This window comes from Cryptococcus depauperatus, chromosome 6, assembly GCF_001720195.1.
Source record: "Cryptococcus depauperatus CBS 7841 chromosome 6, complete sequence".
Lineage (NCBI taxonomy): Eukaryota > Fungi > Basidiomycota > Tremellomycetes > Tremellales > Cryptococcaceae > Cryptococcus > Cryptococcus depauperatus.
In genome coordinates, this window is record NC_089473.1 from 1,110,703 (window position 1) to 1,134,537 (window position 23,835).

Consider the following 23,835-nt stretch of genomic DNA (forward strand, 5'->3'; position numbering starts at 1 on the left):
TCATTCACATAATAGAATATATTTAAAAATGATATTCTTCTTTTATAGGCATAAAATATGACTGATCATACAATGACAATATATTACGTAATGAATACCCAATGTCCCTTCCTCTTTACTTTATTTTTCCATCTTTCGTATCTCTTCAGTATATAAATACTTTGCAAAATGTTGAGAACAACACTCGCCTCGTTTCGACCATCTATAAGCAGAAGACCTCTCAATGCTTCCATCACCCTCTCCCTCCGATACACCTCGTCTTCTTCCCCTCTGTCACCTTCCAACGAGCCCACCTCGTCTCATACTCGGCCCTCACACTCGACTCCTTCCGGGCCGCTACCGCTAACATGGCCCACCTACTTGAACCTGCGCCGTCAGCGACGACTTTGGTCGACTTTTACTACCGTTCCGACTACCTTTCTTGGACTTTTTCTTGGTGGAGGGTATTTTGCGAGTTTGGAGGCTGATCCTACTCAATTGATCTTTGGGATTGAGCCCATGTAAGCTTTTGTACGGAAATGGGTAGAAAAATACTGATGCCTGGGCAGGTTTGTCTATGGTGGTGCTACGTAAGTGGAAGCGCAAGTGAGAAGCCACAGAGATGTACTAATCTATCATCTGCCTCTCTTTGGATAGATTGGGCTGTATGGGTGAGCAATCAAGCCATGAGTAGCTTAGACGCAAGCTCACCACGGTTTCAGCACTTGGATACCTCATAGGTCCCACAGTGGGCTCCTCCATCTTTTCTCTTACCCATCCTTCTCTTTCTCGAGGCAATCCCGCTTCTCTGGAAGTGATGGACCGAGAGTTCTTCAACAGGATCAAGGCAAACAGAGCAGATCCCAGATTTCAAAGCGTACAAAACATTGTTCCAGACTTCTACGGCGAAAAGGTGTGTTATGCCCCATGCTGCCAGGTAGGACAAGGAATGGAATGCTAATCCGTGGCCAGATTGTCTCTCTTTCAACCTACAGGCGTTGGCTGAGAGATCAGGCAGCTTACAAGAAGAAGGCAATGCATGGTGTGCCAGGAGAGGAAGAGTAGGACGTATTGAGTATCCAAAAATGTGGTATCAGTTATGCAAAACTTTTCCAATCCTGTACTTTGCGATAATTGTCCATCTGTCAAATGCGACTTTATTTTTTATTTTACTTTTTTTTAAAATCCAAATTTATTATATATATATAATTGCCGTTTATACATTTTTTTCAATCTTTTCCTCTTTACCACTTGATATTTTCAGCATGAGACGGCTAGTCAACCTGTTACCGTATGTATGTCCAAGTAATGGCTAGACTATCGCTGATTTTGCCATGTAGACCACTTATCCGTCGACCATTAAATACAAACTCTCTTCAAAGATCAAGTACAACCAGACCAAGACTCTTGTTCAAACCTACACTTACTCGTCAAATTTCAAGTTTTCCCAAAAGGCCAATTGAACCGTCTACAAATTTCCCAAACGCTACGTCCGAGTATTCAGATTCGATTCTCTATACTTTTCGTTACCTCTCTCGAACAATCAAATACCTCGTTTACTCGCTGCTCGCTGTTGGAGGCATCTCTGCTGCTGCATATGAAGGCGCTCATCTCTACATTGAAAAGGTGTGTTTGACTTCGAGCCGAGAAGATTCGGATGAGTTTGGCTGGGTAGGAGAGAACCAGAGTTGGACGGGTGGATCTCGCGGAGGTACGGATCCTCGTTTAGGAATCAAAGCCAGGCATGCCTTGAGGGCTGCTTGGATCTGTCAAGAATGGGGCGCTGGCTCAGCAGGTACTATTGATGATAGCGCCTATGTTTCGTATTTTCACCCGGATTATGTCGCTGCAAGAAGCATGATTTCTACTTCCGCGCCAGAACAAGACGGGAGAGCATCAAGAGTCAAGGTGGACAGAGGGTACGAGCTTGCCGATGAGTATGTGAATTTGGCTATTCAAGAGGCCAAGAAGAAAGGGTTGGTATTCCCTCCAATGTTATCTGGGACGAGACCTGCCGGACCTCCAAATGAGAAAGACTTGAGTAAGGCGCCTCAAGGAGACCCTGCAGCAGTGGATCTATTGCTTATAAAAGCTGGTATATTGGAAAGGATCAATACCATTGATTGTTTGCTATACGCAAAAGACGTTTATGAACAAGTTCTTTGTTCTCTTTGCGCTTCGTCCGACCCAGAGGTAGGACCAGGTGGTATAGCAAAGGTAATGAGACTGGCAGGCAAGGTTGGAGATCTCTGCGCAAGAACTGGAGGAAGAGATGAAGCTATGAAATGGTGGCAGTGGGGATTGAGACGCGCTGGCGTGGATATTACTTCTCATGACACAGACAAGGTCGTGAATCAAGTCAAGCGAGATGCCCATAGGTGGTTTGGCAAGAATCCATCCCCAGATACTTTATCAATCCAACAACACTTGTCTTCAACCAAACATAATCTTGCTCCACCCATCCTACGAGCTACCGTTTCTCTGCTCATCTCTGCTTCCACTCAACTTGCAACAACAGCTTCTCTTTCAGCCGCTTCAACCTTGGAATCCCTTGCGCTCTCTTATCTTCCAAGTATCCATGAATCTACTTCTTTGTCCCCAACAGCGACACTACACAGTATGTGGATGGCTCACCGTACGTCATTACTCCAGTACCATCTTTCATCAGTGCTCTATGCCTTAAACAAATCCAATCCCGAGTCTCTGCCTCTTGTTACTTCCGCGCAGGAAAAAGTTGAGGGGGTGATTGCGAAGCTACGACTCTTGTCCAAAGAATACGCCAAACACGGCTCTCCTCTCAACTTCCCGGCAAAAAATTTGGCTCGCGATGTCCTCCTTACAGGAGCAGAAATTGCTTATACTCGAGGCCTATTCCTTGAACATTCCATCTCTACTATTGCCTCATCTTTCTTTGCTAGAAAAGAAACACCTGAACAAAAGAAAGAAAATATCAACAAGCTTGAAACAGCTGTGAAATGTTTCGAAGAAGCCATGTCATTGAGTGCGTTAGAAAGTGGAGTTGGGGAAATTAAACCGAAGGAAGACGTAGTTAATAGTGAAGATTGGGAGAAGTACAACAGAGCGTTCGTAAGGGCAAAGAGAAATTTGGCGGAGGCAATGGTGTTAAGTCAGGAAGAAAAACTGTAGCACAGATGTATAAACAGCCATGATCGATACTACACATAAACGACTGCAACAAGATTCAGTTATGCAATGTTCATGATAAATGGCGTGTATTTTGACAGCAGGATTTGTATGTTGAATTTCGTGTCGTAGATTACTGCGTTTCAATATTCTCAGAATACTGGACGCGGTGCCACTGTAGATTGTAGAGCGTCGTCCCAATCGCCTGTTGATAGCTTCTATTCTCGCATTTTCAAACTTGTCATCTGCCTTGGCCCTTTGTTGATCCAAATATTATTCCACATGAGAAGACAATGCTGATGGAAACTAAAAAGTGCAACATGTTGCAGCCCAGCTATGCAGTGAAGTGATACATCCAGTTGCACCTGAACCCAGTCATTCCTCCATTGTTTTCTATGCGGAAGCCTTGGCCTCTCTGATGGCTTTAGTGGAACCTTGGGCAGCGTATCGAGCGTTTCGGCGGAACTGAAGAGATAGTTAGCTTCACTTCGAGGCATGGTCGAGTGACTGGTTGGGTTATGTCGACGCAATCCAAACTTCCATTGTACGATGGATCAGTCTCATCGTCTTATCCACAGCCTCATCCACTCTTTTGCCGTCATTCCAAATAATCCAACCTCGGCTCGCTTCTTTCTTCCATTGCTCTCGTCCACCAACTTCCTCAAACCCTAATAACCCAACCAGTCGTTCCAGTACATTGAGAGACAAACCTTGGGGTCAACACCCTTGAGAGAGTGGTACTTGTTAGTCTTGGGCCTTTGAATCTTGTTTCTGTGGGCTAATCATAATACACCCATCAGACCTATTCCCTTCCACATGTCTCATGAAACGCACCCTTCTTGTTTTGGTTGTGGGCGGTATGGTTCTTGGACTTGGCCATTTTGACTATATCCTACTCTCACATCAACTGACTGCTTCGTTGCGTTCCGTCTTTGTTGCTCACCGACTTTGGACTTTCTTTAGGGTTAAAAAGAAAAAAGAACCTCTTTACTGATTTGGTCCACTTGAACTTTGCCAGCTCTCGGAGAGAGCTTAACGGAATCAAACGCGGAAATATGATATATAACTGATATTTCTTCTTGTGTGGCGAATTCTATGACCGACAAAACCGATCGGCAATGTCCGCCTGTTATCAGATAATGATTCCTGATTTCTTTTCTTGTCAACAAAACATCCATTAATCTTTAATAAGTTCAAGAAAAAATAATTCTCTAGGTTAGATTATGAGAGTAAGCTGGAAAAGGATATCCGGAAGCCTGTTGTAAGCTCACTACGGGATAGATTGCAGTCCAAGGTTGTTCACATGGTGGGCTAGAGCAAATATACCAGACCATTGTACAATTCAATGCCCGTACTTCCAAACCTATAGACCTCCTCCTCCTCTGCGGTGACTTTCAGGCCTTACGGTCGAGACATGACTTTGCGTCGTTGGCTGTTCCCCCCAAATTCAAAACCTTGGGATCTTTCCATCAATACTATTCTGGGGAGAGAGTGGCGCCGGTTTTAACAATAGTGATAGGCGGTAACCACGAAGCGAGCAATTACATGTGGGAATTGTATCATGGAGGCTGGCTTGCTCCATCCATTTACTATCTTGGCGCCGCTGGTAGTGTGTACGTGAACGGATTGAGGATCGCAGGTGCGAGCGGTATCTTCAAGGGACATGACTTTCGAAAAGGTAGAGTTGCATGCGGCAAACAGATGAAATGCTAAGCAGGAAGTAGGCCATTTTGAAAAGGTGCCATACAACGGAAGTGATCTCAGAAGCGTATACCATATTCGAGAGTACGACGTGGAAAAGCTCATGAGGGTATGTTACATGTGTTGCTGGAGGATGATGTCTGAATATGACTGCAGTTGACTCCAGCTCCCAATACAATATTTCTTTCACACGATTGGCCTATAAGCATAGCACATCATGGTGACAAGCTTTCTCTTCTGAGACGTAAGCCTTTCTTTCGAGATGAGGTGAGCTGGTCTTTGCCTGCTACCATCGAAGCCATGTACTTGACCTGGGAAAGATTGCCAAAAACACTTTGGGCTCACCGCCATTGTTGCAACTGCTAAAACATCTCCAACCATCGTATTGGTTCTCTGCCCATCTGCACGTCAAGTTTGCTGCTCTTTTTGAGCACGATTCGCCCAACCATGCTCCTGATGGCATACCTATACAAACGTCTGTCAACCCAGATGAGATTGACATTCAAGATGGTATTGAGAATGGTATTACAGACGATATGAATGCCGCGGAAGAAGGAAGAAAGAAAAACCCAGACGAGATCAAGCTTGATGATGATGAATTCATGGCCGAGGCTGGTCAACCGCAAAAGGACAATTCTTGTACACCTGCCATGGACGAATCAGCCGAGTCTACAGCTGCAGAACTCAAACCTGTCTATCACTATCCTGACATACCCAGTCGACCCGTATTAAACCCCGAAGAGATAGCCATTTCAGATGAAGATTTTGAAGAACATCCTAAGAAACCTGATTTTAACCCTCCGCTTCCAAATCCTGTCTCTCTCTCATCCAATTCTGAAGAGATTATGATTTCTGATGAAGAAGAAAATATCGTCTATCCACGCGCTCAACCATTACATACTCATCAGAGCCTCTCGCCCAATTTTCTTGATTCTACCACAGGTGGTGGCACACTCGAGCTGCACCAAGAACAGAGTGTACTTGGGGCAACCAAGTTTTTGGCTCTAGACAAATGTGGAAAAGGAAAAGCCCATATGCAGGTTTGTCTCTTCTCTCTTTTGCAGCTGTTGTCCCAAATTGACCATGAAAACCAACTAGTTTCTAGAAGTTATGGATCCCTCGCTTATATCAGGCCCTCCGCGTATAACCTATGATCTAGAATGGTTAGCCATTTGCCGCGCTTTCCATCCATACCTATCCACATCGCATCAACCTATCCCAATACCTTCCCATGCAACAATGGAGCAAATGATACAAGATGAGATTCAAAGAATACAGGATGAAGGATTGCTTGTTCCTAAAGAGTGTAGAGAGGATGGAGAGGGTGATGGGACCGAGTTGGTCTGGGAAAAGGGAGAGATTGATATAGGAAGAGTGCAACGATTTTGGTGGACTGCACCGCCTGAAGGACATCCAGGTGGGAACGAAAGTGAGTTTCTATATACAAAGCCGGATCTCGTTCAACCTCATGTCGCTGACACCGTACTTAGGGATGTCGTATACGAATCCACAAACTGAAGCATTTTGTGGTATGTTGGGTTTGGTAAACAAAGTCAATCCAGCACAATAGAATGATAAATGTCTGTAAGCGTATAATGAGATGGCTACTTTGCATCTCTCTATCTGTTCATGTATTATTATGCTGTCACCTTTGCAGGCCAACTTTGTTACTAGACCTGCAACATATTTTACGTGTTTGATGGCAGAACGACCAACGTTATCATACCTCTGTTATTGTCCTCAAGTCGCTAATCACTGCCTGACTACAATCCAAGTATGACGCAGTGTCTTGGAAACCGCAATAAACAGGACTGAAGGTTACGAGTATGATACTCACTGAGAAAATAACCTACACGCCCATACTTGGACCTTGTCTCTTTTGACTTGTTCTGCAGAATCCACCAGATAATATGGCAGGAATTAACAAGCCTCACAAAACAGGACATCTGACAGGAGATGATAGTGCAGTTCAAAGTAAATTAATAAACGTTTGAAAAGACTCTTTGAAGTTTTCAAAATATTCATCTATAGACATGGATTTCAATCAAAAAACATAAACGGTCAGACTCCAATAATTGTCCATACGAGCAATGACTACCATACTCGCATGTTATGATGTTTTCATTTAGATTATATTTCAAGATGCCATGTCAAAGATTAACACCAACGCATCCACTTAAGCGACAACGCCGACGGCGACAGCTGCAGCAAGAACCACCGAGAAGATACCGGCAGAAATAGCAATAGCGCCAGCAGGTTTGGACTAAAAGACTTTCAGCTCTCATTCACATCGTCAAACAAGTCAAACCATACCGTGTTGGGAAGAGCGGTGCCATTGCCCGAGGCAGACGCACCACCAGAGCTGGTCACACTGGCCATAGAGCCACTGGTGGAGTGAGACATACCACTCGTCTTGGCGGAAGTGGAGCTAGAAGAGGCAGAGGAAGTAGAAGCGGTAGAGGCGCCAGAAGACGACTTGCCGTCAGAAGTGATGTTAAACTGGTTGGACTGGGCGAGGATGCCGTTGTTGTTCTTGTCAGTCGAGACAAAGTTGATCTGGAAGGCGGTACCCTCGGGCCAATGGCCGTCGGGGAAAGAAACACTGGCAGAGTTTGTCTTGTCGGGATCGCCAGTCTGTTGGTCAGGGACAAGCGTAACAGGAGAGTTTTGGAGGAAACCAGCCTGCGGACAACAATCAGCACCTATTCTATCACGTCGGAAACAGGAAGCCATGCCAACGGCTTGGAATCAGCTTCTTCGTCACCACGTCGACAAAAGACCTGATCCTTGCTGGCACAGACTATCCGCTCAACCCAAGGCGACCTACCTGGTTGACCAACTGGATGCTAAAGTGGTCGGCATCAGTATTGACGGCTTTCCACTCGACCGTCTGGGACTCTCCAGACTTCCAGACAGTGTCCTTGTCTGGAGAAGTGATTTGGATAGCGTTGGAGAGGACGAGCGTGGCGAGAAGCGTGGTGATAACGGTGGCGGTGTACATGGTGATAATGATTTATCGAGTATGGATGTTTCTAGACTTGACCTTTAAAGACAGAATCTGTCGGAATGCGAATGAGTGTTTTTGAATAAAAGGAGAAGAAGAAGAAGTAAAGTAGAAAGTAGAAAGGAAAAAGAGAAAAAGGGCGGAATGAGTCCAAAACATAAAATAAAATACACGTCTGCCCGGAAACAATCTCCCTGAGTGGCTTAAGGGCTTCATAGTCCAAAAGTTTATAGGATTTAACAAGCATAGCGAGGAGCAGCAGCAGTAGTGAGTCAAAGAGCTCTCGGACGCCTCTCCTCTGCCGCTTTTCCTCAAAGCGATGCTTCGGCAGGCTGTGAGAAGCAGTGTAGCCCCTCCAAGGGTGGAAGAGCGGTTCGCCGGATTGCGGACTATAAAGACACTGCCTCTCAAAAGTTTCCGTATCCCGTACACTGTCGTCCAGCACAACGCTACATGCATGCACCCTTGCTTTCTAGTCTATCTATTGCCGAAACTAAGCTTTGACAAAGTCGACACCCTTCTTGATGTTTTTGGCAAGGCTGTCATCCACATCAGTACCAACCCTCGGCCCTTTGTGCCATTGACGTACTCGGGAAGACACGCCTTAAGGAGCTCTTGTTCGTCAGCAGTCAATTCGCCAACAGACAAGATTTTCTTGACGCCCTCCGTACCGAGCTCGACATTAGAAGCAAAGTATTCAACACCCTCCGAAGCATACAAGGGAGACTTGACAAAGGTGGGCTCCACAACACCCGTCTCACCGTTCAAAGCGCGGATAAGAGAATCGGCGAACCGGGCACCGGCATAAGCCATGGAAAGGGTAGCAGAGCCAGTACCAGCTTTGGCCTTGACAACTTCGTCACCACCAAACTGAATCCTATTGACAAGAGCCTTGTAGGCCTCACCAGAAACATCCTGGCCGTGGGAAGTCTGAGAGAGAAGGGGAACGATGGTAACACCAGAGTGTCCACCGACGACAGTGACCTTGACGTCCTTGGGGTCGACGTTCTTGATCTCGCCGAGGAATCGGGAAGCACGAACAACGTCGAGCGTGGTGATACCGAAAAGCCTGTAGAACGGTTTCAATAGCTGCCTCATGTCCATTCGTCCTCACCTCTTTTCGTCAAAGACGCCCTTTTGCTTGAGAACCTCAGCAAAGATGGGAACAGTAGAGTTGACAGGGTTTGAGATGATACCGACGAAAGCCTTGGGAGCGTATTCGGCAGCGGCCGCAGCGAGATCGCGGACGATCGAGGCATTGGTGTTCTGTTGAAATCAGCTTTCGCCATCTCTTTACAAGCTTACGAAAAGGTCGTCACGGCTATCTCCCAGATTAGCAACTCAACGCATCAAGCAACATTACTCACGTCATTCCAGGCTTCCTGGGCACACCGGCAGGGATAATAATGAGCTCAGCGCCAGTAAGAGCCTCTTTCAGACTGCAGCTCCGTCAGCAGCATTCTGATTATCACGCTTACACCCACTCATCCTTCTCAAAGCCCTTGACCACAGACTCGGTGTTGACGTGAGAGATATCGGCAGCAACACCAGGGGCGCCTCGAATGTCGTAAAGCGAAAGTCCCGAGACGTTGGGGTTGGTCTTGAGAAGAAGAGACAGGGGCTGACCGATACCACCTGGATGGGAAGAAGTTTAGGAAAATCGGACCACGTTTGCCAAAACAGACCGAATATCCAGAAAGTTACCCATAGGTATCGATCAGTCGCAATAGTGTGATGAAGAGCAGGAAAAAAGACAATTCTCAGCCACAGCATACTTGAAAATCTACAAGATACATACCAGCAGCACCAAGAACAGCAACCTTTCTGTCAACCCTGGCAGAAGAAGCAAAACCTCTAGCGAGAACAGAAGATTGTCTAGCGAGTTGACGAGAAAACATTGTCTCTATGCTTTCTTTTTCTTTTTTTCGATTTTATATAGCCAAATGAATAAATAAAAAAGAAAGAAGAGAAAGAGAAAAAAAAAAAGAATGAAATGGAAATGACGACTACCACAAGAATCAGGCACGACTGACAGTCGGAAAACTTGGATTACCGCCAAACGTTTTCGCCGAAAAAACGATCTCTTGTGGCACATTATAGTTGGTAATGGATGGAATATGCATACCAAAAATACAAACAGACTCAGAGAGACTTGGGCTTGAGCAGCTTCGCCTGCAGAGAAAGACCTTCATGCGACTCCATGGACGCATCCGCCCTGTCGTCTTGAGCCAATGCAAATAGATTCTTTTATTTTTACATATAGGACATTACTCGCCAGTCGCCATCTCAAGCTTCATCTTGGCAATAGCCGCTGCAGGGTTGAGGCCCTTGGGACATGTTCGGGAGCACTGGAGACAGAGTCAAGGATGTAGGTGTGATTGAGGAGACAGCTTACGTTAAAAATGGTGTGACATCGATACAGAGACATGGTGTTTTGCATCTTTTCCTTTCGCTCGGCACCATATGCGTCCTGTTGGATATGTTGTCAGCGTTTGGATCCATCAGAAACGATCCAGAGCCAATGCGAGGTAGGGATAGACTCCACTCACTCGGGAATCAGCCATCCATCTGTACGCCTGCATCAACACAGCAGGACCAAGGTATTGATCTAGGTTGTAATTAGTAAGGATCCCAAGACTTTTGTGAAAGCATACCTTGATTCCACCAATACTATCAAAACGTTAACCAACTAGCTTACGCCTGGGAACACAACTTACGGAAGGACAAGAGGTGGAACAGCAAGCACACAATATACACTCATACATTCCGTCCAGTTTTTTCCTATCTGCCTGACTTTGGAGGAACTCGCCCTTTTCTGGGGGATTGTCATTCTTCAAGTAAGGTTCAATCGACTTGTACTGCTGGCTACAAAAAGGTAAGGGCTGGCCGTGTAAGGATCGGCCAAGAGGACCTACTAGAAAAGGGTAAGGTCGGGAACGAGGTCCTTAACCACATACACTATACCAGATGAATACAAAACTACGATAGCGTCTCGTTTGCTATACTTACTGTGTGGCAGTGGGTAGATCTTGCTCTCCTTCTGAGTGTCTTTTGGAATTCTGCACAAGCAAGCAAGAGTGTTGATACCGTCAATATTCATGGCACAAGATCCACAGATACCCTCTCGGCATGATCGTCTAAAAGTAAGAGTGGGATCGAGTTCGTTCTTGATCTTGATCTGTATTCATGAAACGCTGTGTCAGGCCACCCAATCATGATCCGATATTCAATTCGTCACGTACCAAGGCATCAAGCATCATAGGGCCGCATTGAGAGAGATCAACCTTGTAACTCTGTAACTTGGGCTTTTCATTAGGCGTATCCGGGTTCTGACCAACGACGTCAGTAATCCTTCCAACGTCATCCCTTGTCTCAATCCAGCCCAACCTCCGCATCTGCCATACGCACCCATCGATAAATCTTGAATTCCTTGATTCTTTGCTGTTTTCCCTCCACTGGAGTGGCAAGCTGAGCGCTGGCGGTAGCATGAAAACATCTGGCTGCAGAGGCAAGCGGTCGAGAGGCAGATGAAGCCACGGCAGGAAGAGAGCGCAGAGCGGATACTGTTCTCATTGTATTGCTTACAATTCCAATACTTGAGTGAAGAGTCTATCCAGGAGAGCAAGAGAAAGAAAGAAGAAAAAAGAAAAAGATTAGAGATTGGAAGAATGGGATTGGATTCAAGTGGCCGGCGGAAATTTTCGGGAGCTGGTGAGCGACTTCGGGTATTTCCGGAAGCAAACCATATGACCAATCACATTAATTCGAATACATATATAACATACGATTACGTAAATATATTTGAATGAGCGTATTTACCATTCCTCTTTCATCCACCATCTTCGAGAGTTTCCAACTGTAACTGTTTTGATTTGGGTAATGGTGACCGGCTGGCAGGACCCGCCGTCTACTGGAGGGACGGTAGTGACGGTCGCTGGGTCGCTTGTAGTGGTGGGCGTGAGTTTGGAGGTACCGCTACCTGTAGCGGTTTTGGACGGGTCGCTGCCTGCTGTTTCAGAGCTAGTCAAGGAACCTGTATCGACAGCCAGGTTTTTTACGCTAGGAGTGGCTTGTCCAGTATAAGATCCCTTGCTCCCTGCTGCTCCAGCTGTATCAGTAGAGCCAGCCCCATTAGTCGTGGTAGCTTCAGACGAGGCGGACGAGTGTGCAGCAGAGCTTGATATGTCTGTTGATTCTATGGTGATGGGCGTTTGCCAGATAGCGTCCTCTGCTTTGACCTTGAATGGATTGGGAAGTTTCAAGCTATCTGAAAGAAGAGCGCTGTCTTTCCCACTGTATTCCTTAATTAGCCAATTTCTACATGGATGGATAAAGCTCACCAGCTCAAGGCGGCCCCTGAGGTACCGTTCATCACGAACCCGTTTCCACCATTATCCCAAAGATGATTCTGCGGGTTCCAGTCCAGACTTCGCCCGAGTAAATACTGTACTTGATTAATCGACAACTCCATGACACATCCAGCTTTGGCATAGTTGTTATCTTCTTCAAGCAAACCATAAATGGCCAATCTTGATGCCGCGGCTGTTCCTTCTTCAGATAGTGGCCATTTAACTACTGTGCCGGTTTTGTCAGAAGGGTAAGGAGAAGAGTTAGAGCAGATGGGGAGGAATGCTTGGAGGACTGGTTTTACCCCTGGAGCTTCCGTGAGCTGGGAGAGGAGTATACATGCTGACGTAGTGGTGGTGGTTTTGAGAGTAAATTTGCCAGGCTGTTGAGCTAGGACGATGCCAGCGAGGACTAGAAAAGGGAGCAGGGTGCTGAATAGGGACATACTGATTGTATTGTGATGAATTGATGGAATTGGGAAGAGAAGCACAATCAACACGAACCTGGCTTAGTTGAGCGCCTTGTTGCATATAAAATCATGCCAAACGAAGCTCCTTATAATCACGCTTGGTTAAGTTTCGCAACAAAGCAAGACCTTACCGTCCTTTTCCTACTCATTCATATTTGCCTGGCCATTGAAGGTTGTCACCTGGGGTAAGCAATCAAACGCATAGTAAGAATACTAGCAGTATAAAGGAGAAGGTGTGGGAAGGAGCTTAGAATTATAGGGGTGGAAGGAGGGATGGTTTGAGACGAAAGGAGTAATGAGATGTCGGGCTCGTGGGCCAGAGGGAGTGCCGGTAGATGTATATTCAATAAAAGGCCCATTGGTGGAGCTGACATCGAAAGCTTGATTGTGGCACTGTTCTCCTGACAGTGGCCGCATGAAACACTTCGACAAGTGGGTTCAGGACAATATTCCTTCCAATGCCCGTGTTACAGTTGTGCCAGTCAAGATAATTGCCGCGGTCTCCCATGGTCTTGTTGGAAGTAACACTCTGAGTCCAAAGCCTGCGCTCATATCTCCCAACAGCTTGATGCCAGTCCATATTCTGTCTCCTTTGGACCAAGCCTCCTGTAGAGCTTTTTCCACTTCCAGCACAACTGAAGGAGCAGAAATTGGAATCGGGAGTGATGAAACGATAGAGAAGGAAGATACCGGCAGTATGGGCTCGTGGATAGTTGGCACAGGAGTGCACCATGGGTAAAGAAAAAGCTGAAATAAAAGAGGGAAAAGAGACGTATACAGCAATGTCAGAGGAACAAGTATGGGCCTACACTAGTCATCAGACTCGGTTCTGCTTCGGCATGGTAAACATACAAAAAGTGCTCTCTCCGTCCATCCCTAATTACCTTTTCACTTCTCGTATCCCTGCTCATAACCTTCCACCCCTTCATTCTCAGCACCACCAGAACAAGCCCCAAAGTCGTCAAATGCTGCACCACTACTTCGGTGCATACACGCAACATGACCGTGACCACATCGCCCATCGTCGTTTCCCTTCCCTGACTCAGCTTAGAGCCATCAGCAGCAGGCAAGAGTCTGGCAGCGGCTTCCGCAACAACAGTCGTTAATGCCAGTACCCAAAAATCTTTCCACAGTTGACGGCATCTCGCCATAGACTGTTTGTCCTCATCGACTTCTTTTGATACCGCAGAATACGGAAGACATCCTCGATTGAACAGCAAGTGCAGAAAAACGCGAGGCTTGAGCAGTACAAGATCCAGAAAGATGAGCAGAGGAGGATGCTCAATCAGCGGATCTGCAAATTGATTGCATTGAGACTGAGTAATGTCAAGATGTTGACCTCTCCAGCAGATAAATCACTCACGCAAACTGTGAGACGAATGTTGGATTGTGTTTTATATGTAGTATAGACAAATTTTGTTGGACAAGCACAATTTGTGCAGACTGGCATAATAAATGTAAAAAAGAAAAGTTAAAAATTAAATAAAAATAAATAATAATCCAAATGCGTTGTTATCTTTTTACTTTCTTAAATCCTTTCGACGTTTTTGGCAAGTTTTATTTATTCTTTAAAAGACATTTATCATGGCTCTACGACCTTCCATTATTCATAACCACTCTCTGCCAACTGTCTCATCTTCTGCCACCGAGAACGACAGTACTATCACCCTTCCCTCGTCCCAAATACCATCGCCTCCCAGCTCGTCAAGAGTGTCGGTTCAACTCCCAGAGCGGCCACCATCGTACAGCAGGTCAAATTCTACGAGCCAAACAGCAAGAAATTCGGCACTCTTTCCCAACGCAATGAGCCATCCCATCCCGAGAACGAGGACAAACTCGAGTGGACATCAAGACGGAAAGTATAGGCGGAAAGTCGGATTTGAAGCGTTTGAAGTTGGGCCGGCGGCTCTGTTTGCATTTACATGTCAGGTTGGTAGATTCTCTTGATGGATTTGGATGATAAATGAAAGATGGATAGGCCAAGAGCGGAGGGTACAAACGGTCCCGAAATACTCGTGTTTTCGCCGTGGCAGTCTCTCCGGATGAGTCGGGAGAGAGTGCGCTGGACTGGCTCATGAGCGAACTTGTGGAAGACGGAGACGAGGTCGTGGCACTCAGAGTCATTGAGTTGGATGACGGAGGTTGGTAGTTGTGGCGTCTGGGTAGAGGGAACTGATCAGGTTGTAGAGAGACATTCGGAAAAGACGCAAGAGGACTTCAGAGAAGAAGCCCAGGCGCTGCTAAAGATTATTTTGGAGAAGAACGATGAAATGGACGATAGCCGTAAAGTATGTCTGTCTCACAGTCTCCTTGTCACGCTGACAAACAACTAGATATCTGTCATTGTAGAGTTTGTCGGAGGAAAAGTCACAGAAATCTTGCTCAAGATGATTGCGCTGTATAGGCCAGATTGTCAGTCACATTTTATATTTTGAGCCTCAGTATTAAATCGATCTTGCAGCATTGGTTGTCGGAACCCGCGGTCAGCGCTCAAAACTTCAGCAATGGGGCAGAGCTATTGGAGCTCCTGGTATGGGCTCCGTCTCTCGTTTCTGTGTATCCCACTCTCCCGTACCGGTGATTGTTGTACGCCCGGAACGCAAAGTGAAGAAACATCTTCAAAAACGACAAAACGATCCCAAACGTGGTCAGTATGCTGCTATCTTAGGCCCAGACGGCCTCGCACTGAGTAGAAGCAGGAGCAGAGAGAGAAGTACAGGCGGAAGTATTGGAGGCGCCATTAGTGACTAGAAAGATTTGAGCAACCCATCACAGTTTTATATTGATATACAAGTATTTGTATTTTGTTTGACACAATTGAATTGCTAATGAATAACATTATAAATAGACAGATTAAAATGCAAAGTTATATACTAGGCGATGATCGCTCCTCGGGCGAAACTCTTTCCCGCTTGATGGGCATTCTCCATTCCAAACTTCGTCCTCGGGAGCGCCCTCTCTCTTCTGCCATACCCTCATCTTCTGCATATGGTGGCCCAGTCAACCTTCTTGATCTAGCTTTGGTCACACGAGCTTCAGCCTCAGCACGCTGAATAGCTGACTGCTGGTCAACTTTGACTGCCCGACGGCGATTTTGAAACTGTCCAGTATTATATCAATAAACATTATATGACGCTCGATAGCATCATACGTACCCAGATTTGGACGGATCGAGAAGTCATACCGAGTTGTTTCGCAAGTTCTTCTCGTTCTTCCGTAGTAGGATACGACGTACGTTGAAAGACTTCACTCAAAACAGCTAATTGAACGTCATCTGCTACAAAAAAAAATTAGGAAACTGTCAACTTTGCTCCCAGAAAAACAAGCTCACCTCTTTTGCGGGGAGATTTGAGGTTTTGCGGTCCCAGTGAGCTTGCTGCACTCCCTGGACTCGAAGCCTTTTCTTTTGTCCAACGCGAGTCCCTCGCAGGTCCATGAGGCAAAGCTCCAGCAGAATAATACTTGATCCTTTCATCTACTGGTACAGGAGGAGCAGCATAAGGGTGAACAGGCAGCCGAGGCCTCTGAGCTGGCATGCGATAAGCAGGATCTTTTGCTCGGGCATGTACATGAGATGGATAAGGAACAGAGGCATAATAATCATGATAGTGATGTGGCAACGGCCGGAGAGGATAAAAACAATCTGGGCTGATGAGTGGAGCATAATACTCTCTAGGATGAGTATGTATGGGAGGAAGAGATGGGTTATTCCTATGTGAATGTTCACGAGGATAACGAGGAGGGGGCTCTCTAGGAGAGCGGCTTGAGCGGTATGATAATCGCTGCCCATGGCCAGATGAGTTCGCCAGAGGGCTTACACTCCTTGAATTGGAAGCTCGTTTGTCAGAATTAGAAACATATCCAGGTAGAGGAGGAGGAGAGCGATAAATTAAAGGTAGTCGGCCAAAGGTAGGTGAATTTGGCTGGTTTGCTTGTCGTTGTTAACTTCACTTGTCATAAATTTAAAAAAAGACATTAGCTTACATCCAATACGTTCATGGGGCGACCCTGGTTTTGAACTTTGAGAGGGAGAAAGCGAAAACGACCTTTCCTTCTCTGGTCTCCCCCCCATAGATTCCTCGCTCTCAACAGAACCTATGGATTTTCTATCGCACGACAATGCTCGCAAAGAGGGGAACGCTGAAGGTTCTGCGGCAATGATGCGTGGTTCTGAGTTACGTCCTTCAGTAGACATTCTCTGCATGTGATATATCTGCTGAATCAACTGGTTTGGATGCGGATGAGCAAGTTGATATTCGTAAACCTGCAAAAGCCTCTGTCGATGAATTTTCGTAAAACTGGCTGGGTAACGATTGATCTCAGCCTCGAGGCCTAGTACGAGTATTGACTAGAGACTTTAGTTAAAACTCTTTTTCCTTATTCCTTCTTCTTTTTTCTTTTTTCAAGGTTCATCCAATTGGTAGATACCCGTGGAAACCCAATATCCCTACTGTAGGTAAGAAAAGGAGTTAACAAATAGAGATACCAAGCCAAGCAAGAGACCGTTGGTAGGCTCCAATGTAACAAAGGATACTAGAATAGCACAAAAGAAGTACCGTGGCCTAATTGAGATCGTTAGTGTGGGGCCAATCGTAATTGTTAATTTTAACAAATCCAAGTTGAGTGATTGGATGAAGAGAATGAATCAAAGTCATACTTTTAAGTATAAGAAACGAGTGTTTAGTTTTTACCCTGCATCGCTTACGCCAGGATCAGGTAATGAAAGGAAACGGCTCACCTTCTGAAGGTATTTCCCAAGACAGCAGTGGCGAAGAAAAAACAAAGGAAATCAGATAATGTGCGTCCCTTCGTGAGAAATTAGCAAATAGCTGCGAGTAAATTGAAAGAGAAAGACGTACCAAAGTTTCAATTAGCGAAGAAGCTTGCACAAAGGAAGCTTTATGAAGACGAAAAGCAGAGAGAGAAAGGATCACAATTGACTGAGTGGTAAAAGGATGCCAAAGTGAGGATCTATAGTTAATGGTTAAAGATGAGTGACGCTTTCATTACCTGTTTTAGGGTGAGAACTCATTCGTCAATAGTTAGTATCTCTCCATTCACCTGTCACTCAGATCGATCTCGCAAAAACCCTGGTAAGCACCAAAGGCGACTTTGTAGGAGCCATCAAAGGCATAAGACGATGGTGGTGAAAAGCCGGATCGGATCAGTCGTCTTGATTATTTTGGTGTTTGTAAATCAGTAAACGCCTTCTCGGAAGACACAACCCTATCACCTAAGAGACGTACAGCGTTATTATCTTTAACCAGGCCAACACAACCAAGTGGTTTCGTCAGATTTGCATTATACAAAGGGATAAAATGCCACAAGCAAGATGAAAGGGCAGACTAAGATAATGGCAGAGAAAAGTAGAAGGATCGCCGAATACAAAGAAGAGTTCGATTGGGAATACAATATGTATGAACAAGGGAGAAAAACGAGTTTCTGCAACAACACCAAAGTATGCCCACAATTTGAGATGCCGTTATGAATGGCGACCTAGGTTGCTTGGCGGAGAAAACGGCAAAGGAAAGCCCCTTGCAAGAGTAGTGAGAGCGAGTATGGGAAAACGAATTGAATGTCGAAGGTGACAGAGCAGAGTCAGTCATACCCTTGCGAGCAGCCCGCAAATAGGCATCTCTTCGATGCGAGGTCGACTGATCAGATCTCTGCGCTCTGGTTTCATCGTAATCATTTCTCGTTCAAGGATATACTTGTTCTCTTTATACTTTTGATCATGCTCATATGCAAAGTCCTAAAGGTATCCAAATCAGCAACTCACTTGTTTTGAGCACTCTGTGGGACCTAGGGTATTCTCACATATTTCCATCCAACCGTGGCATGGCAAACCCTACAATACACATCTCTGACAGTATGCCGTCCGGTCCGCATCTCTCGGTCTTCGGCGTTACCTTCATGGACATTGACTCTACAACGTAATGGACTCAAATGTTAATTCATTTCGTCAATGTGCCAAAGGAGACTTACACTGTATGTACAAGCATGGCTCGTCCATGCTGGCCTGTGAATTGCTGACGCGCCCAGAAGCCATAAGCTTGTGGCCAATACAGGGCACTATCGAGCCATACCAAGAGGGATGTGCGGGTATTTGCCACCCACCCTCAGGCCAGCTTGTAATGGATACTTACTTTGGAGATGATAGCCTCACTAACAGCCAGGTGGTTATCACAGTGACATGTCAGTACGAATTCTCCTGCGAGGTATATCCTATAGCTGCGGCCCATACTGAGGGGTCAGTGAGAAGAGAAACGTAAAGCAAGTTGAATATGTTATCGGGATTAATCGGTAGAGGCGAAGGCAGGTAATGCTATGGGACTGTATAGAGGCGAGAGTAGATGTCGAGCAGAGTATAGATTCAGCAAAAAAACACTTCCCGGATTATCCAGATATTGAGACCTGAAGAAAGAAAAGAATAAATGTAGAAAGTAAATCCACCTCAAGTCACATTATACGGGAGCTCATCGCAACCTCTCTCCCACGGTTGACAACCTCCACCTCCACCTCCACCTTCACTGATAAGACTAAAAGTTGATAGACATAACATTGAAAAATGTGGAATACTCTATTTTACAAGAGCCTGCCAACAAGGGTCTTGTATTGTCAACCACGTAAAATACATGGGAGCCATGCTGTTGATGCTACAGACTAGAAAACGCAAATCATTCAAGGTACGGCAGTATATGACAAACAACGGCTGTCATGGGATATACTGACGAAACAAGATACTGACAACACTCAAGCTTTATCCCAGTTCTCAACCGAGCGGCTAGAATAATCACTTGCTTGAAGCTTCAAGGGATGATCTACTTTGGTCAATCAGTTTTATTCTTGCCTGAATACAGGAAACCAACCGGAATACAGGCTTGGGCACCAAACTTCAATGATCGCTTTCCAGCTAGCTTTCTTCCCGCATTCTCTGTCTTCACAAGTTCTACCAAAGCGCCGAAAGCTCGATTGAGATCGTCAGTTCTATAACAAATTGGTTTTTCTTTCTTTTTGTTTGCTGTCAATAACCAAGTGATGACTATTTTTTCTTCAGGACTGCCATTCATTTCGAGCTTGTGAGCACGATGGTGAAGAGTATTGGCGTTTGTCGCAGAATTCCCGTTGCTATTCAAGTTCCTTTGAGATCCGATATTGTCTACCAAAGAGGAGTCGGAACTTTCGACAACGACCGAGCACAAGTAATGGTCATCTGGTTCGTGACTATATGCAGGCTCTTTGTTATCTCGAAGTAGCGACATATCATTTGTGTACACGACTTGGACATCTTGATCATCGTACATCTTTAGCCAGGATTGAAATTCGTAAACGGAGTCGGCAGACAATATATCGTTTAAGGATATATCTGTAACGTCATCGTTCGAGTCTGGATACTTTCCTAAAACCGGTCGCCGTTCTGGTGAAATTGGAATTTGATTGTTTACTGAAGAAGTCGTAAGAGGACGGGAGATTCGGATTGGTATCGATTTTGGTGTAGGCAGTGCTAGAAGTGGGGCTTCATACCATGGAGCTTCTGGCTTTGAACCTTGAGAAGAGATATTTAAATTTGTAACTGTTTCTTGCTGAATGTGTTGCAAACAAGAGTCATTGGAAGCGGAGCTGTCAGTGTCAGTAGAAAATTGTTTGGGCTTTATTGTTTGGCTATGGACATGGCGTAATTGGTGCTCTTGTGTTTGCTTATGTACCGGAGGAATTGTGGTGTAAGATGCGGCGTGAGCGATGGTTTTGCTGAACATGTTGTTGCAAGATGTATCATAAAGTCCGACTAATTTGGCAAGAAGGTGATATTCGGGCATGTGAGTGTGAGGTATAGATGGCAACGTGCGCCTGATTGCCTCTTCAATTTTATTCCGCTCGGTCCTTGTGAAAGTGTCAAGAGTGAGAACTTTTCCAACAAACTGTAGGCCATTGTGAGTATCATTGAGGATTTCCTGTAAGATAAAGTCATTTCTGGTTTGAAAGATACCAGAGATGACACCTTGTGCAGCTTCCGGCTCAACTTTCTGACTGATGACTATTAGTTAATAGTCAGAACACGGTTATCCTGTAGGTGCTACGCAATATCGAGTAGTAGGGACTTACTTTTTAATATTATAGCCGAAGCAATCCTGTGGTTACACAAATGAGGAAGGTGAGGTAAGAAGCGTTTGTTCAAGAGTTCGTATCGTCCAGGAAGCCCCGCTGAATCAAGAAGCCAAGCGACAAGAATCGTACCATTTGCGTTGGTGATGAGTGGGATTGAGTTGAGAACGATGGTAGATGCGACACGTTTCTAGGACACGTAGTTTAACACAAGACTTCACATTATTGATAGTTGACCCCATAGATCACATTACCTTTTCAAATAAGGACGTGTGCTGACTTTCAAGACACCTTACCATGCACCTAGCGCCATACCTGTCTTGAGCAATTTCCAACATCTGGTCAACCGCCGCATCGAAGACAAAAGCGTTCTGCTTAGATCCGAATGCGATTGCAGCAGAGCATGCATAGTTGCCGGCTTTATCGCGCATGAGTGCTGGAGCCCACTCCCTAAGAGCATTCACAATGATTTCACGCTCTTCGCCAATGGACGCATTCTCAATAAACGCCTGCACAGTCCAGGTTCCATGTCTGTGCACGGCTATAGAGGCCAGATAAGGAGCAAGCTGCTCAAGAATCAAAATGCGCATATCTGGCGAGGTGAGCTTGAATAAATGCTGTAGAATCGTATTGCCAAGTGGATGTATGGAAAGCTGCAAATATCATGAATACAATGTCCTTATATGAGTACAGTCAAGTGAACTGACCTGTGCGTAGTGCCCAAAATACTCCTTGCAAACATTCAAGACTTCTTGGTTCTGAAGTATATTTTCGCTCAGTTCGGAGGCCAATTTTTTCAGACGTTGAGATTTGAAAATATCCAAAACAGCTTCCATAGGTAGAGTTTGCAGCTCCGATATCGATTGCTGGTATTTTTTCCGCTCCGGGTTATCTGAATAAGTTAATTGATTACAACGTAGCAGACGCTCTTCTTACTTACTGACAAGAGATTTAGCATATATACCTCCATCCTCATCTTCGTCTCTGCTAAAGACCTCTATAATCATTTGCTTTTCAGAAACCGTTCCCTCGCTATCCAAGCCCTTCTCCAACACCTTTTCATGTATCCCCTTCTTGAGCAAATCGAGTAGAAGGGGACTTCTGTAGTTTTCTACTCCTCCGTGCTCCTTAGAGACTTGTTTTTCCATAGGAACAGAGATTGCACCATCCACGATATGGAGTGCTTCCATGAGAGCGGCACTCGAAGCTGGCATAACATTCATGCCACTTGTAGCCCGAGTAGGAACGCGAGCAAAATAGATCCTTATAGGTCCAAAATATGATCCGAAAAGCTCTTTACCATTTAGAGAATCATAGGCTGCCACTGCCGAGTCAAGATGCTCAAAGTTAATGAACCCATGCCGCTGTTGATAGCAAATAAGCCTTGCAATATCAAAATCAATTTTACTGTGCGAACGTACCTTGCCTGGCAAAATCCGCGAATTTTCTATAGCCCCGAAAGAAGCAAAGATTTGAGACAACGAAGTACAAGATATAGATTCGGGTATGCTGTCAATCCTGATAGCTCTCGTAGGTACTATTGTCGAATTACTTTCCCTATTCCGGTCCCAAGGCGTGTAAGGCGAAAGGTCATTTGGCGAACGGGAAGATTGTAGCCGAGGAGAAGTGGATGTAAATTCAGAAGAGCGTTTTTTCTTCACAGCTAAGTCCGAATTTCCGAAGGAAACACGGACAGGAGCGGTTCTTGATAAACTGGGCACAATGCCGCCCATTTTAAGCAGGACATCTTCCCGTGCATGGACTGCACCACTCTGACTAAAAAAATTGACAAAAGCACATGTCTTTTTGATCTTAGTGGAAGTCAGACTATGACTAGAAAGGGTAACTGACCTTTTCAGGAAGCATCCTTATACTTTCAATGGGTCCGTATTGTTCGAAGACTTCGTATACCACACCTTTTGTGACTTGGACGTCCAAATTACCCACCCACAGCGTTCGAGAGGGAGATTGTGGTTTAACTGCATCACGAGAATCCCTTGAGCTACTACGACTAGCTGCGAATCCGCCATCAACACAAATAGGAGACAAGAGTGTCGACGGGGCAAGGGCAGACAGAGGTCCATGCTGAATTGTGGAAGTATGGTCTCCTCCCTGACCATACATCGTGAATGCATTAGAGTAGATGCCGCCAAGACCGATTTGATTCATCGTCTGTCGAACAACCATCTCATCACTTCTCATGCTGTAAGGTACATGTTGAGAGACAGGAAAAGTTCGCTGCGGAGTATGAATCGTGGAAAGGCCATTAGATAATCGACTAGCGACACCGGCGTTATCAATGAGTTGTTGAGTTCTATGGCGAAGCTCAGATAACGATGCGGGCGGCAGAAGACCGACAGATGTCGAGGGCGTGTATGAAGTGCTAGAAAATGGAGTCAATGTGGTCATGTTTGTATTAATTCCATACAGGTTGCCCTGTCCCAAAAAACGTGAAGGTACACCGTACGCATTGTTTCCTGCAAAAACAGGGGACCAGGGAGTATTGGTATTGGGATATTCGGGTGTACTCAAGTGAGAAGGTCTCGACTGGCAATGGGAACGGGGTACATCAATCGCCAATGGAGTATGAGGGGCCGACGTGCGACGTTGCTGCTGTTGCTGACCGTGTGATTTGTTTTGAAAACCAGATTTTCCCTTACCCATTTTGAGAGCAGTATGCGACAGGATTAAAGGTTTGACTGTAGAGGTTAGAGGGCTTTGGGGCTGTAGATTTGACTGCCGCAAATAGAGAGCTGCGTAAAGCTTGAGATGTGTCGCGTCAAAGAAGGGAACTAAGTAGGAAAACACGTGAAGAGACGTCGACAATTATCTTTGCGGTATATACCAAGACGCAGAGAGCTAAAAGAATGTAAGAGGAGATGACAGAAAGAAATCAAAATTGATATAATCCAACGTCTATGCAAAAGTCATGACGCAAAAAGAAAACTCAACTGTCGTGCCTGGTGCGGCGGCCATCGCCGCCGTCATTCAGATTTTTGAGAACAAAGTCTATCAAAGTCTGCAATGTCAAAGTCAACATTACAATTTATCTATCTTTATTAAAACCAGTAGCTCAAGACCTGCCAAA

The 23,835-nt window shown here is 45.4% G+C and overlaps 12 protein-coding genes across 12 annotated transcripts; 4 read left to right on the forward strand and 8 right to left on the reverse strand.

Annotated features, from left to right (window-relative positions):
• Positions 1–168: 168 nt before the first annotated feature.
• On the forward strand, positions 169–1,044 carry L203_105152 (presequence translocated-associated motor subunit PAM17, mitochondrial; the record flags this gene model as incomplete). The annotated part of the gene is made up of 5 exons (XM_066214525.1): positions 169–500; positions 549–569; positions 637–650; positions 702–892; positions 952–1,044. The coding sequence occupies 5 exons, from the start codon at positions 169–171 to the stop codon at positions 1,042–1,044; spliced, it is 651 nt and encodes a 216-aa protein (XP_066070622.1).
• Positions 1,045–1,244: 200 nt separating this feature from the next.
• Positions 1,245–3,126, forward strand: L203_105153 (uncharacterized protein; the record flags this gene model as incomplete). Its single annotated transcript, XM_066214526.1, has 2 exons — positions 1,245–1,270; positions 1,320–3,126. The coding sequence occupies 2 exons, from the start codon at positions 1,245–1,247 to the stop codon at positions 3,124–3,126; spliced, it is 1,833 nt and encodes a 610-aa protein (XP_066070623.1).
• Positions 3,127–3,516: 390 nt separating this feature from the next.
• Positions 3,517–4,301, reverse strand: L203_105154 (60S ribosomal protein L29; the record flags this gene model as incomplete). Its single annotated transcript, XM_066214527.1, has 5 exons — positions 3,517–3,588; positions 3,834–3,901; positions 3,958–4,015; positions 4,067–4,154; positions 4,228–4,301. 5 exons carry the CDS (start codon positions 4,299–4,301, stop codon positions 3,517–3,519), a joined length of 360 nt encoding a protein of 119 aa, XP_066070624.1.
• A 45-nt stretch (positions 4,302–4,346) lies between these two features.
• L203_105155 (uncharacterized protein) lies at positions 4,347–6,394 on the forward strand (the record flags this gene model as incomplete). Its single annotated transcript, XM_066214528.1, has 7 exons — positions 4,347–4,352; positions 4,405–4,801; positions 4,848–4,933; positions 4,981–5,091; positions 5,145–5,864; positions 5,923–6,253; positions 6,315–6,394. The coding sequence occupies 7 exons, from the start codon at positions 4,347–4,349 to the stop codon at positions 6,392–6,394; spliced, it is 1,731 nt and encodes a 576-aa protein (XP_066070625.1).
• Positions 6,395–7,000: 606 nt separating this feature from the next.
• On the reverse strand, positions 7,001–7,825 carry L203_105156 (uncharacterized protein; the record flags this gene model as incomplete). The annotated part of the gene is made up of 3 exons (XM_066214529.1): positions 7,001–7,087; positions 7,138–7,506; positions 7,652–7,825. 3 exons carry the CDS (start codon positions 7,823–7,825, stop codon positions 7,001–7,003), a joined length of 630 nt encoding a protein of 209 aa, XP_066070626.1.
• A 496-nt stretch (positions 7,826–8,321) lies between these two features.
• L203_105157 (malate dehydrogenase, NAD-dependent) lies at positions 8,322–9,726 on the reverse strand (the record flags this gene model as incomplete). Its single annotated transcript, XM_066214530.1, has 7 exons — positions 8,322–8,367; positions 8,418–8,897; positions 8,943–9,034; positions 9,134–9,149; positions 9,196–9,267; positions 9,313–9,463; positions 9,627–9,726. The coding sequence occupies 7 exons, from the start codon at positions 9,724–9,726 to the stop codon at positions 8,322–8,324; spliced, it is 957 nt and encodes a 318-aa protein (XP_066070627.1).
• Positions 9,727–10,095: 369 nt separating this feature from the next.
• L203_105158 (succinate dehydrogenase [ubiquinone] iron-sulfur subunit, mitochondrial) lies at positions 10,096–11,401 on the reverse strand (the record flags this gene model as incomplete). The annotated part of the gene is made up of 9 exons (XM_066214531.1): positions 10,096–10,176; positions 10,224–10,298; positions 10,378–10,436; positions 10,483–10,498; positions 10,546–10,693; positions 10,744–10,786; positions 10,838–11,006; positions 11,071–11,157; positions 11,237–11,401. 9 exons carry the CDS (start codon positions 11,399–11,401, stop codon positions 10,096–10,098), a joined length of 843 nt encoding a protein of 280 aa, XP_066070628.1.
• Positions 11,402–11,643: 242 nt separating this feature from the next.
• L203_105159 (uncharacterized protein) lies at positions 11,644–12,620 on the reverse strand (the record flags this gene model as incomplete). The annotated part of the gene is made up of 2 exons (XM_066214532.1): positions 11,644–12,121; positions 12,169–12,620. The coding sequence occupies 2 exons, from the start codon at positions 12,618–12,620 to the stop codon at positions 11,644–11,646; spliced, it is 930 nt and encodes a 309-aa protein (XP_066070629.1).
• Positions 12,621–13,082: 462 nt separating this feature from the next.
• On the reverse strand, positions 13,083–14,094 carry L203_105160 (uncharacterized protein; the record flags this gene model as incomplete). The annotated part of the gene is made up of 3 exons (XM_066214533.1): positions 13,083–13,449; positions 13,497–13,960; positions 14,008–14,094. The coding sequence occupies 3 exons, from the start codon at positions 14,092–14,094 to the stop codon at positions 13,083–13,085; spliced, it is 918 nt and encodes a 305-aa protein (XP_066070630.1).
• A 134-nt stretch (positions 14,095–14,228) lies between these two features.
• L203_105161 (uncharacterized protein) lies at positions 14,229–15,395 on the forward strand (the record flags this gene model as incomplete). Its single annotated transcript, XM_066214534.1, has 5 exons — positions 14,229–14,573; positions 14,623–14,785; positions 14,832–14,932; positions 14,978–15,056; positions 15,106–15,395. The coding sequence occupies 5 exons, from the start codon at positions 14,229–14,231 to the stop codon at positions 15,393–15,395; spliced, it is 978 nt and encodes a 325-aa protein (XP_066070631.1).
• Positions 15,396–15,510: 115 nt separating this feature from the next.
• On the reverse strand, positions 15,511–18,886 carry L203_105162 (uncharacterized protein; the record flags this gene model as incomplete). The annotated part of the gene is made up of 13 exons (XM_066214535.1): positions 15,511–15,744; positions 15,800–15,921; positions 15,976–16,575; positions 16,629–16,992; positions 17,131–17,206; positions 17,383–17,450; positions 17,504–17,615; positions 17,706–17,816; positions 17,891–17,901; positions 18,253–18,396; positions 18,462–18,570; positions 18,630–18,673; positions 18,791–18,886. 13 exons carry the CDS (start codon positions 18,884–18,886, stop codon positions 15,511–15,513), a joined length of 2,091 nt encoding a protein of 696 aa, XP_066070632.1.
• Positions 18,887–19,453: 567 nt separating this feature from the next.
• L203_105163 (uncharacterized protein) lies at positions 19,454–23,411 on the reverse strand (the record flags this gene model as incomplete). Its single annotated transcript, XM_066214536.1, has 8 exons — positions 19,454–19,465; positions 19,514–20,679; positions 20,748–20,937; positions 21,002–21,400; positions 21,455–21,639; positions 21,688–22,111; positions 22,169–22,549; positions 22,599–23,411. 8 exons carry the CDS (start codon positions 23,409–23,411, stop codon positions 19,454–19,456), a joined length of 3,570 nt encoding a protein of 1,189 aa, XP_066070633.1.
• Between the last annotated feature and the right edge of the window lie 424 nt (positions 23,412–23,835).